The sequence below is a fragment of the Penaeus japonicus genome, unplaced genomic scaffold (genome assembly GCF_977035675.1).
Source record: "Penaeus japonicus unplaced genomic scaffold, GWHDUDI00000001_assembly GWHDUDI00000015, whole genome shotgun sequence".
In the NCBI taxonomy this organism is placed as follows: Eukaryota; Metazoa; Arthropoda; class Malacostraca; order Decapoda; family Penaeidae; genus Penaeus; species Penaeus japonicus.
The window spans coordinates 37144934-37156728 of NW_028234417.1; the positions used below are offsets into that span (position 1 = coordinate 37144934).

General features: G+C 40.2%; 1 protein-coding gene across 2 annotated transcripts in view; it reads right to left on the bottom strand.

The window, feature by feature from the left end:
* Positions 1-411: 411 nt before the first annotated feature.
* LOC122267262 (lateral signaling target protein 2 homolog) overlaps positions 412-11795 on the bottom strand; it is a 16356-nt gene continuing 4972 nt past the window's right edge. Inside the window, exons 5-12 of one of the 2 annotated variants that reach the window (XM_043037298.2) lie at positions 9758-9933; positions 9088-9259; positions 7424-8886; positions 7062-7294; positions 6520-6887; positions 5680-5784; positions 4841-5038; positions 412-4722 (exon numbers count right to left, since the gene is read on the bottom strand). In XM_043037298.2, the coding sequence (XP_042893232.2) occupies positions 4588-4722; positions 4841-5038; positions 5680-5784; positions 6520-6887; positions 7062-7294; positions 7424-8886; positions 9088-9259; positions 9758-9933 (2850 nt within the window). In that variant the 3' untranslated portion in view covers positions 412-4587. Of the gene's footprint in view, positions 4723-4840; positions 5039-5679; positions 5785-6510; positions 6888-7061; positions 7295-7423; positions 8887-9087; positions 9260-9757; positions 9934-11795 lie in introns of both variants that reach the window. The other variant, XM_043037297.2, reaches the window with a different exon arrangement.

The window sequence follows — 11795 nt, forward strand, 5'->3', positions numbered from 1 at the left end:
TCAAAAATTCAACCTCATTTTCTAACAATAACGCTGGAAATCTAACTCTTTTACGGTAGTCATGAGAGAACTCTGCTGGTGTTCCAATGTTCTACTCTACTGTCAAGGAAACATCTGAAAATATTTTAATCCAATCGTGATACCCAAATTCTACATAAGCTTTATAGAATAACCTTTTTGATATAAAACGCAAAGAGGACACTCATCTCACAGGAACTGCCTTGTTAGACCAATTGAGATAAGACAATGAACAATGAAATCGAATTGTGTTCAACTGATCCTGATAATATCTAAAAAAGCCCCTTTTGTAAGAACTAGCTGGAGAAAATTCTTCTTTCTGTCTAAAAGTCTGTTAATTTTTTGTAGGTAAGCAAGTTACATTTTTTGGTATATATATTTTTTCTAATTAGATTTTTAATTTCTTTTTTTTTGCACAATCAAGGTAACAATAGCAGCAAAGTTACAACAGCCCTGTCATTCAGGACCAGACAATGACGAAACATGCTTTATCAAATATTTTGTGTCAGTTATCCTGCTGAATCTGTCTATCACAACTACCCTGCTTGTCACTCTGAAACTTCCTGAAAGGGCTGTTACAAGTGAAGAAAATCAAGGACCATAGTCAGGGCTACATGTCATAGGTAGGCAACACTGCACACACAACAAAGTCTGCTCACTTTTCACTTTTACTTTTAACGAGATTGCAGATATGGAAGACCTTTGCCTTCTCCGATCAAAACATAAGGAAAGCCAAAAATCACACATGAACCGAGTCACCTGGATATTCACACCTACAGCCAGACAGCTGCAGCTCCAACTGATCAGTTGCAAATAGTACACTCAACAGGATAAGAAATAATAAAAAACATTTGAAAATTAAAATGTCTCAGTACAATTAATTAGGAATCTGATATCCTCACTTTTTTTCAAGATTTTAAGAGAGATAATTAATTCAAGACTGTGTTGGGAGTTTCACCTGTGTAACATCAATAAAGATTCTATTTACTTACTATAGTATCTATCACATTAGTTATCATGTTAAGCAAGAGTATCAAATGTTTTTTTTTTCCCCTCTTGGTATGTATTCCTTATGAAAACAAATTAAAATTATGCCTTAAAACTGAGTTTCATAAATCACTTTTGCTTTATACATATCCACATATAAACAAATGAAGACACACTCACACTCACACGTCAGCTTGAACAAGGTTGTGTATCTTAAAGAAAGTCAGAAAAAAAAAGGAAAGTTTTTCAATATCAATTCAAAAACATATAATTGAGAAAATAATGACCTTCCTAACAGTGACTTTTAAACACAAGGGAAGGAAGGACAATATATACAGACCTTATCAATGGTAAAATGAAATCTCTTTATGGAAAGTCAAAGCATCAGCAATCAACGGAAGAACAGAGGACATTTGGATTAACGCACATGTTACATTTTCGCTCCGTCAGAGCACTAGCAATCCCGGCATGACAGTGACAATATATATTTTTTTCTTGCTATTCCTGACAGGCCTGCATATTTTTGAAGACGATAGGGAAAATGTAACACACAAGGCATGGACACAATGGGAAAAAAAAAAAAAAAAAAAAAAAAAAAAAAAAAAAAAAAAAAAAAAAAAAAGAACATGAAAAAGTAAAAAATGGAACAAAACCTAGAACTGTCACCATGCTGAGCCTCGACTCACAGTAGGAGACAACTTTGGTTTCTCAGGCATTTCCTCAATAATCCTTTTAACTAAGAAGCTGATAACTGAACAGTAAAACAATTCAAGTAGTAGCACTTGTGACAAAATTCTCAAACACTAAATTTAATAAAAATCTATTTTCTGAGCTAACTTACAAGAAATCAGAATAGGTCAACCACATACGAGCTACCTAATCTTTCCTTTGGTTATTTTTCCAGATCCAGCATAGATGAACTAATTACACTCTTAATATAGTAAGATTCTAACATGATCTAGACATTAACTATTCATAAATTCTGTGGATGGCCACCTGGGTTTGACTAAGTAATGATGTCAATCAAAATCTAATAGTAATGTTGTCATTTTAGGTACAAGCTGATACAAAATCATGATAAGGTCATGGTACATACAAGCCTATACTTGTTAGCAAAGCCACATCAAACATCAATCATTTTTCTCGACTCCTATGCATTTAGTATTCTTTGTCTTCAGTAGAAGAGAGGAAAAAAAGAAAAATGGAGACAAAAAAAAAAAAAAAAAGAGAAAAAGAAAAGAAAAAGGGAATGATCTACTATCAGAACCTTCAAAATGATTTCCAGCTGGAACCAGCCACTAACTCTACCATGAATGGACCCACAGAGATTTCTCAACCAGTTGAACATAGCGATAGCCATGATTCAACCCACAGACTAGTTATTTCAAATCAAAGTTTCAGATCACTTGGTCACCATAGTCATTCCAGTCACATGAAATGTTATCTAGCAATTTGGAGGCGCCTTCACAAGGACTCGTACCTGAACGTCACATTCATGATAAGTACGCATCCATAGCAGGCGTTGCATTATCAGAAATCACAAGTGTGCTATGATGTGACCTTCTTGTACAAGTATAAACTAATGCTTAACAATAATAATCATAATATGTATATGCCATTACTAGGAAATGACCTGGTCATACTAAGTATATATCACAATATGAGGTTGGTTAAACAAAGCATGAGCCGACACTTTGTTTAAACACCTTGCCTTAACAAATGATACTCGTTACAAAGCCTAGTTAAACAAAGTATGACAATATTTAATTCTTGCATACCGTGTAATATCTAATTCTCGTAACAGACTGATTCTTACTGCCAAAAACTGGTGATCTAGTCACTTTCTTTCCAGAACTGTTGCTTTTAAAATGAAACGGATTATTCTCTCTCTCACTCTCTTACACACTCATATCATGGAACATGAAGCATTTTTAGAAAAAGCAAACATTATAATCCAGGTATTTAGAAAGCATCTGAATATTTTCAATTTACAGAGACAAAAATTAAGTAAAACTATTTCTTCTTTAAAAACTTCAAAATACATATCACATAAGTGAAATAAACCACTCTGAACAGTGTCACATTATATCAAGATGTGCTACGTGTGTGTGGGTGTGTGCATGCACATTTGTCTTTATGTGTGCGTGTGTATATCTTTGTGCATTTATACATTTGTGAGTGCATGTATGTGTGTATGCAAATTTGTTAAGTTTATCTATCTGTTGTGTAACTTTATGAAGGAAAACATTCTTGATGAAGAGAAGGAAAAATACAGCCAGTGATGCAATGTGCCTGAAGAACAGTGAAGGCTAGACAGGAATAGGTAACTCATGACTAGCATAAAATGAAGTGTAACCAAAACAGCAATAGACCAAGAACTATAGGGTTCCTCTTTGAACACAGGGAAAGAGGAGGCAGAAAATGGTAATAGGTCTTGCAGAGAGTGATCTGGTGACAGCTTGGATGCTGCTGAGAACCAAATACTTATGCAATTGTTACCTTCCATTATAATACCAATTAAATTCTCAACACTTTCAAATCTTTTGCTACAGTCACTTAAATTTATGAGAGTCTACTAGCTCATCAAACACACATTGGCCAATATAATACCTGTCATTATATATAATTCTACCAGCTAATTTTTTTTTGTTTTACTTTTCTCCACAATCTGAACATTGAATGGTTGGCAGATTCTCTCACTCATACACATAAAACACACTCATACTTGGTAAATTCTTGCCAAATAAAGAAGACAGATGATGGGGGAAGTAATTTTATATATATATAGATATCTCTCTCTCTCTCTCTCTATATATATATATCTATATACAAAACATACTCATACATACAAAGGCATCATATACATACATAAAGTAAAAGAAACTTTAACTCTAAAACCATGCCATGGAGGCTTTTAATATTGACATAATAAGTGTCAACACTGTCTAGTGAAAAGTTGTTAGCTGAAAAAAAAAGAAAAGAAAAGGAAAAACGAAATATCATGCCTAAGTATTAATGGATACACAGTATCCAACACTCTAAACATGCCTGCTATTTCCAACAATAGATTCATTATGTGCCAGTTAAGGTATAATAGCAAGACACCCATGGTTTCCTAAAATATGTAAAGATTAAGGCATCAACTTGAGGCTAAGATGCTGGCAATGGATATTACTGATAACGTTTCAACTAAACTAACGGGCTACCATCCATATTCTCTTCACCAAGCTGCAACCAGCATTCCATAACCAACATAAAAGTTTATGGTATGAGATGGCACAGGTATTGTCAGTGGCGTGACTCCTGAGAATCATCTGTCAGTGAGAGAGAAGACGGGCACATACAGGTGATGGAAGAGTGGTGTTGTTGCGCTGGTCACTAATGGTAATGCAGTTCCCTCTAGTGGCTGGTCTATGAAATTTATGTTAGTAGTAGGTGAGGAAAACCAACAGCAAGGAGACTTGCAGGAATATACTGATCACATTATCAAAACAGTGGTGGGAGTCAGTGATCTTGCTGATACTGATGGCACAAATGGTGCGGATGGCAGTGAGGGTCCTGTTGATCAGCTGCATGAGGGGGTCAGGATGCAGGGGTGGGTGTCTCAGTGGAGAATGTGACGTAGTAAAGGAAGCAAACGTTGCACACTCTCACTGCTTTCCAGATTCCATAGTGTGGAAGAGGAACTGCATGCTGGCTGCATTGTGCACAAAACACCTGTAGAGGGAAGACAAACACTTTTTAAAACTTGTCTATGGCATATTTGTGTGATCTATATATCCAAAATGCTGCATGACATATCACTTTCATGTATGAAAGCCTACTCTATACCCACCTTTCCACAATTTCGGCAGTGATGCCTCCTGCGTACCATAGTGAAGGCTGCCCCGCATGCCATGCACCTTGGGGCCTGTTGGTCGGGAACCCAGGCAGGTGGCTCTTGTACCCTCGGCCGTCGACGCCCACTGTCATTCCCACGCTCTGCAGGGCTGCTTAAGGGTGCCCCGTCAATGTTCTCTCTCACTGTGGCAGGCTGCAAGGTATTGCATGGTATGAGTCAGGTTTTGGAAAGTATAGATTATATATGGTGCTCAGGAGTGGTGAAATGTGTAGCTATTCTGTGTTCTAAACAATTTTTAATTGAAATGACTTAACATCTACTTTTGGAGAAGTCTGTATATTTCACCCATCCATATTTTTCATTTTTTCAGCCGATTCTTGCCCCCAAGTGATAATAATATCCAAAGTTCCATATTTCACATAATTATATCTAGTGATGATATGTCTAATGGATACTGAGCAGCTGCAAGGTATGAAGTATAGAATAGTGACCACAAGGAATATAAAATCAAACCACTATCTCTTATCGGAAGCACAATCACTTTGTGTGAGAATGTTGATCTCTGAGAGATCAACATTCCCGACATCATGCATTCAAGCAAGCAATCCAGTAGGTGATACAATAAAGGGATAAACCCTCTGCCCACAAACACTAAAAATGGTAGCTGACTGACTGGTGGAACAGACTATGAATGATCTATCTTACAATTTGAAGCTATATAGGATTGTACACTGTTCAGAAAGAAAAAAAGAAGAGATGAAACAGAGGGAGGAAAAGTCAGATAAAGAGTAAAGTGTGTATAAAAGAATCCCATATACTCTCTTTGCTCTTACCTGCTCCTGCTGTGACCTTGGAAAAGGCTCAGGTATCAACCCAAAGGACTCTGTATAATGCACTTGTGGAGAAGAAAGCAAATCCACATTTGGAGGAATGGTTGCCTGCAAGAAGGAAATATCCGTTAAATATATAGATACAAACATACAACCTATTAAAAAATATCACACCAGCATGCATAAAATAGCGCAAGTTGGTTGGCCTCGTATTCTAGAAATTTCTTAATAACTTTCAGTCAGTTAGAAGAAAATAATGACAAAACACCAGCTACAAGACTGTGCTGAGGACTTACACTCAAATGCCACTTGTTGGAACTATGAGGTTATACTAATAAATGTCTCACAAGCAAAAGATAATTTAAAAGCTACAATCAATTTGTTGGCAGATGACTAAGTCATTGATGAAGTGGAAGATTTATCAGTTGAGCCGAAATCCATCTGAATATCTCCAAGTACAAACAATAATACATCCATTATTCTCTCCCCTTTCAAAAACATGAACTTACAAATGCACACATCTCCATGCAACCAAAACAATATTCGCACACATAAGCATCCATGTGCACTGCTGAGAGGAACGATATAAGCCTATATGCTCAACAGTAAAATCTACATTTGTGACACTACCCTATCTTGTCTAAAGACTCTTTTCACATGACATCTTAACATCTGGTTGCATTTAATTCATATATCATTTTGAAAAATCATAACATAATGAAACTAACAGTGATGAAGATATCATTGGCCTGCACATAACAAAAGTTCAAAATTGTTAGAGGCCTCTCTAGGACTCGTTGCCCTCGGGAGAAAAGAGACCAGAGGGTGTGTTACCTGAGTCACCTCTGAGAACTGCAGGAGTGCGTGGTCATTGAAGATAGCTGCTGGGACCTGTACGGACGGAGGGCACACAGGAGGCGAGGAGGCCAAGATGCTCGACGAGTGGGAGTCGGTGATATCTGCTGAGGAGACGTGTGGAGGCTGAATTACCGTCCCGCTGGAGGACAGTGGCGGGGAGGGAGTCGTGGGGGACACGGGGGCGAAGGACATGGACGGAGGAATGGCCAAGGGTGATGATGGAGGGGAGGTGGGGGGAGAGTCTTCCAATGGCTGGGTGTCTGGAGGCTCCCCAGTGGAGTCATCACAACGCTCAGGGCTGCCGATGACCACAAGGGCATCTTCTGCACTCTCTACACTTAACCGTTCAGAGTCTGAAGGGTAGAGGGAGGGTATGAGGTGGGCATCATTTAATCTTCTTTTCCCAGATTTGGTAAAATTTCCCCTCCAGCAAGGAAAAATAATTAAAATAATAAATATAGTAATAGTGATAATGATGATCACAATAATAACAAATAAGAACTGTTTTCATTCAACAAGTGACCCACCATTGCCCCCATTGGAGTCCTCTGTGCTGTGGTCCTGGTCCTGCCCGCCAACAGACCACTCAGGCTGGTCCCCGTGCTCACTCTTGGGGGGCTCCTCAAGGGGGCTCTGGTTCATCAGGAACACACACTTTAGGATCTTGCGCAAGTCGCTGGCGTAATTTGTTTGCAGCTGATCCGCAACGCCAGAGATGCAGACAAACAACCGGTGGATTAAATCCTGAGAATCTGAGAATCTGTAATAAAAGAGGTTGGTGCAATCGAAGGAAGTCAGTACATGTTTGTATAAATATACTCAAATATACTGCAAATGTATGATGGACATCAGAGCTCAAAAGGGAATAAATGTTAGATGAGAGCATTACCTTGCCCTCGCCCTCCAAGTGGCTGCGACCTCTGCTGCCTGCAGAGCCAGAGCGACCTCTTCGTCATCCTCAGCACCAGAGTTGTAGGGAGACGTTGAGCCGCTGGAACAAGCTCCACTTTTGGGACTGGCTGCGTCTTCGGGGACTGAACAGGAACTTGTATCAGGAACGTGAGCATCTATTTGGTCGTGCTCTACACCTACACTATCTGAGGCTGGCACGCAGTCTTCGGATGCCAACTCTGTGACGTGAAGACCTTCCTCGGTCTCTGTTTCCAGTTTGTGGCTTGTGGAAGAGGGTGGATTGCTTTGGTTCAGCACTGACTGTTGAGCATCACATTCTGACACAGTGGGTAATTCCCCTCTCATATCATCTAGATCTATCTGTCTGTCTGAGCTATTGACATTTTGGTTATCACATGAGCAAGACTGAGACATTCCACACATTGTGCAATCTATTCTTGAGCTCTCTGAGATATCCTGGACACTCATATTTGCTGTTGCATTTGTCAGCTCTTCCGTGTCTTTGACCTCTCTCTCTTGGCCGGAAGGCTGAGTGCCAAAGCTATGACACACATAGCCACCCTCACTCCAGGTGCCCTCAGGCTGGTCAGTCCCCCGGGAGGAATCACAGATGGTGGAGGCATCTTTGACCTCCTCTTGCACAATGTTTGCCTCCCCTTCATTTAGTGCTTGAGCCTGCAAGTAAACGTAGTTTGTGTCATGGTGGTGGTGTGGGTCTTGCGCCTCATAATATGAGCTTTCATACTGGCTGACCGTGCCACAGGAGCAGGCGATGGTTTTGATGTGGGTGACTGGCTGGTGTCTTGAGCGGCGTGAGCGCTGGTGACGCTGTGGCTGGTGGGGTGTGTGATGCTGGTCTGGGCGAGGCTGGTGATGCTGGTCATATGGGGGAGGCGGAGGCTGTGGGATCTGGCTGTGGGCATGGTGGGTCAAGGTCCGTGTGTGACGGCGGTGATGGGTCTGGTGCTCCTCCCCACTGTCACTGTCAGGGGGAGGGAGTGGTGCAGGGTTATGGTGATGCCTGTGGTGGTGGCTGCGGCGGGACCTCCGCCTCGCCCTTGGCCGTTCCTCAGCAGTGGGGTTCAGCCGAGCCAGGAACTTCTCGCTCTGTCTCTCCTGCCTCATCTTGGAGCGCGATCCACTGCTCTTGCCGGAGGTTCGTTCTCTCTTCCTCTCGCAGCGCTCCATCTTCTTGCCTGGCTGGTAGAGCGAGCTGAGTTCAGGGGTGAGGTATTTGCACGAAGGATAATTAGCGTAGAACTTCTGAACAAATTCCGAAGTGAAGGCAGCCTGGCCGTAAGCGCTGCTAGGAAAAGCCTCTTCAGACACCTGTGGCAGGGAAGTATCAGGCTCATCAATGGAGCACAGGGCCTTCTCTAGGGCAGCCAATTCCCCTGCACTCATGGTCCACAGCAGCTCTCGGATCTTGGTTAGGAGAGTCTGAAGGGAAAAATAATAGCTTAGGAGAGAAAGAAAGACAAAGATGGGAAAGAAAAAAAAAAAAAAAAAAAAAAAAAAAAAAAAAAAAAAAAAAAAAAACAGTGTTGTGAACACACACTTGTGCATAATTGTATGGAAATAGAAAATTCACCACAAATAACCCTAACCATAAAAAACAAGAACTTGCCAAAGCCAACTCACCCTAAAGGGTCGGAAAAGCTCCGACAGATTCCTGGGTTCCCTGTCGAGGTTGAGGGGCCCATCGGGGAACATGACCAAGCCAGCCACTATGGCCAGGCGTGGGATGGTGAACATCAGAGCTGGATCGTAGTCATCGATCTGATCCTGAGTGGCCAAGCCAAGTCGCAGTGCCCTGGAGCAAAGAGGTATAAAGTCTTTTATATCTGTTATAGTCTTCTATATCACAAAAGGATTCTCACATATGAGAATGACAAAAATGCAATAAATATTCTTATTTATGCATTAACGGTTTAATTTGAATAATTTCAGGAACAAAAAGTGGCACTTATATTTAACGAAAGGCCACCAAGTTATCTACTACATAATTCTATCTCTTCAACTGTTTCAGTCCTTGCTCCATGAGTCTGATTTCTTTAATAAAACAAACTTGTAGGTTGACCAAAAGTATTTTGGTGGAATTTAGATGCATCATAGTCATCTACAAGGGCACTCTCCGAGCATTTAAGTTAATCTGATAACGCCAGGGCCAAACTGTGGCCACCTCCTATGTGCATGATCACAACTTACAACTTTCCCCCTTTCACCCACTATGAGATGTGGGGAGAGTGAAGGAGAAGGAGCCAGGCCTGCCTTCAAAAAACTACCAAAATGGCACTCTAAGACCCCCTACCTCTGGACCGTCTCTGAGAACAGCACCACCACGTTCTGTTGCACGTCGTGTTCCTCCACGCTCTTCACAGGCACCATGGCGCTCACGTAGCTTAGCTCAAACTCCGCAAATAACCGGTCGAAGATCTTCAGGGATTCACGGATCTTCTCGGTATATTCGGGCATGGGCTTCAGGCACTGAGGGCGAGAACAAAGAGATTGTAAAAGCAAGAGAAAAGAAAAGAACTGAGAACAAGGCCAGTGGAATAAGATTTATTTCAAGATATCAATAAACACACACACTTTCTCTCTCTCTCTCTCTCAATTGGTCATTAAACATATGCTAGCTTAACATTTGTGAATTCTATTAGCATATCCATGAGCTTGGCCTAATTACTTATCAAAATATATGAAAATACCTTACTAAAACAAATGAAAAACTAGCAGAGTAAAAAGAAGAGGTAAATACATATGCAACTTTCAAATATTTCTGAAAAAACTGTCAGGGAAGTGCATGGCATGTGGGCAACCCCCTCCTGGTCTCTCAACTACATGAGTCAAAGTTGACATCTATTTTGTATTTCATGGCATTTTACCCTTAATTGTGAAAAAATGAGTTTCAGCCTGAGGCACAGAGCTGCTGCAGCCAGTGTAGGATAACAAATATATCATATACACTTTATGTACTGCACTGTTAATAGACTTATTTTCACCAATTTCAAAATAGCTATGATAATTATCCTTATGACTTAACCATGAAGAATGATCTTGCGAATGATGCCCAGTCAAACTATTAAAGTGATATCTATAATTCACATCTGAATAGGGCTTGGATATTCATAGTAACTTAGCATGTCACTTGTGTATGCATGTGTATAATGGTAAGTATATATGTAAAAATTATGAATATGTTAATCTCACCCTCAGCCTAATACAAATACATTTCATGTTCAGAATTTGAGCAATGTGCCTGAGGGTGTTAAAGTGTTCATGGTTGTGATTGTGCAGAAATAACGATAATAATAAAATCAAATCCTGCATTAAATGCTAAACATTACTTATGATTCCTACTATAGCACAATTTTGAATTTGAATAACCCCATTCACACAAGTGCTTTCAAATCATTCCATAGTTCTAGCCATAAATACTCATATAGCATTACTACATACTATGCCTTATATATTCAGAATCTTTCACTCAAAGCAATGTTTAAACTCTTTAGGCCTGGGCTGGGAATCTGAAGATGACATGTTTTTAACCCCTTCTACACGATGATGCGTATACTGCGTCATCGCAGCACTCACGTCAAACCCGAGGACGCGCATACTGCGTCATGGCTCAGTTCTGGTGGAATTGAGTTTTCTTTCTTCCGGATACTGTACGAGATCTTTCAGAATAGAGGTCGGATATGATACGATATATTATTTGACTTTCATTATTAATAATTTATTACATAAGAGTGGGATTCGCTTATACCAGGGGAGGCACTGATGGGCCCTGCTAGCAATCATTTTATTATTTATTTATGGAACATTACGTAAAAATATAAAACTTATTATGATTAGTTTACCATACTATTTCAATCGTTTTCTTTGGTCATCTGAGTGAGGCCTCCCACCAAGGTCACTCTTTCCATCTTCCTCCCAACCCATGTAAATAACTTGTCACATGCATATGGGGGAAGAGGTTAACTATGCATATTTTGATATATAACACATGATGATTATGTTGAGGTTTTGGCTATAAACTTGTAGAGGTTTTGGCTTAAAACTTGTCATATTCAGTAGCGACGTTTAAAATTTGGCGCGCGCCGGTAGCTCGGATACGGTGCGAGGAGCGTTTTCTACTGCCCGGAGTGAAGGGGTTAATTATTTTCTAGACTTGTGGTATGATATACGTCTATATATGATATACCAACAAGTGATACCAATTGGCATTTAGTATGATGCGTTAGCTACCCAAATGAATGAATAACTAGCTTGTAGTTTGAGCAAAAAGATACAAAGAGAAAGTAATCTGACCCTGCAAAAAATGCCCGTCCCAGAGGGGGTTAAACATC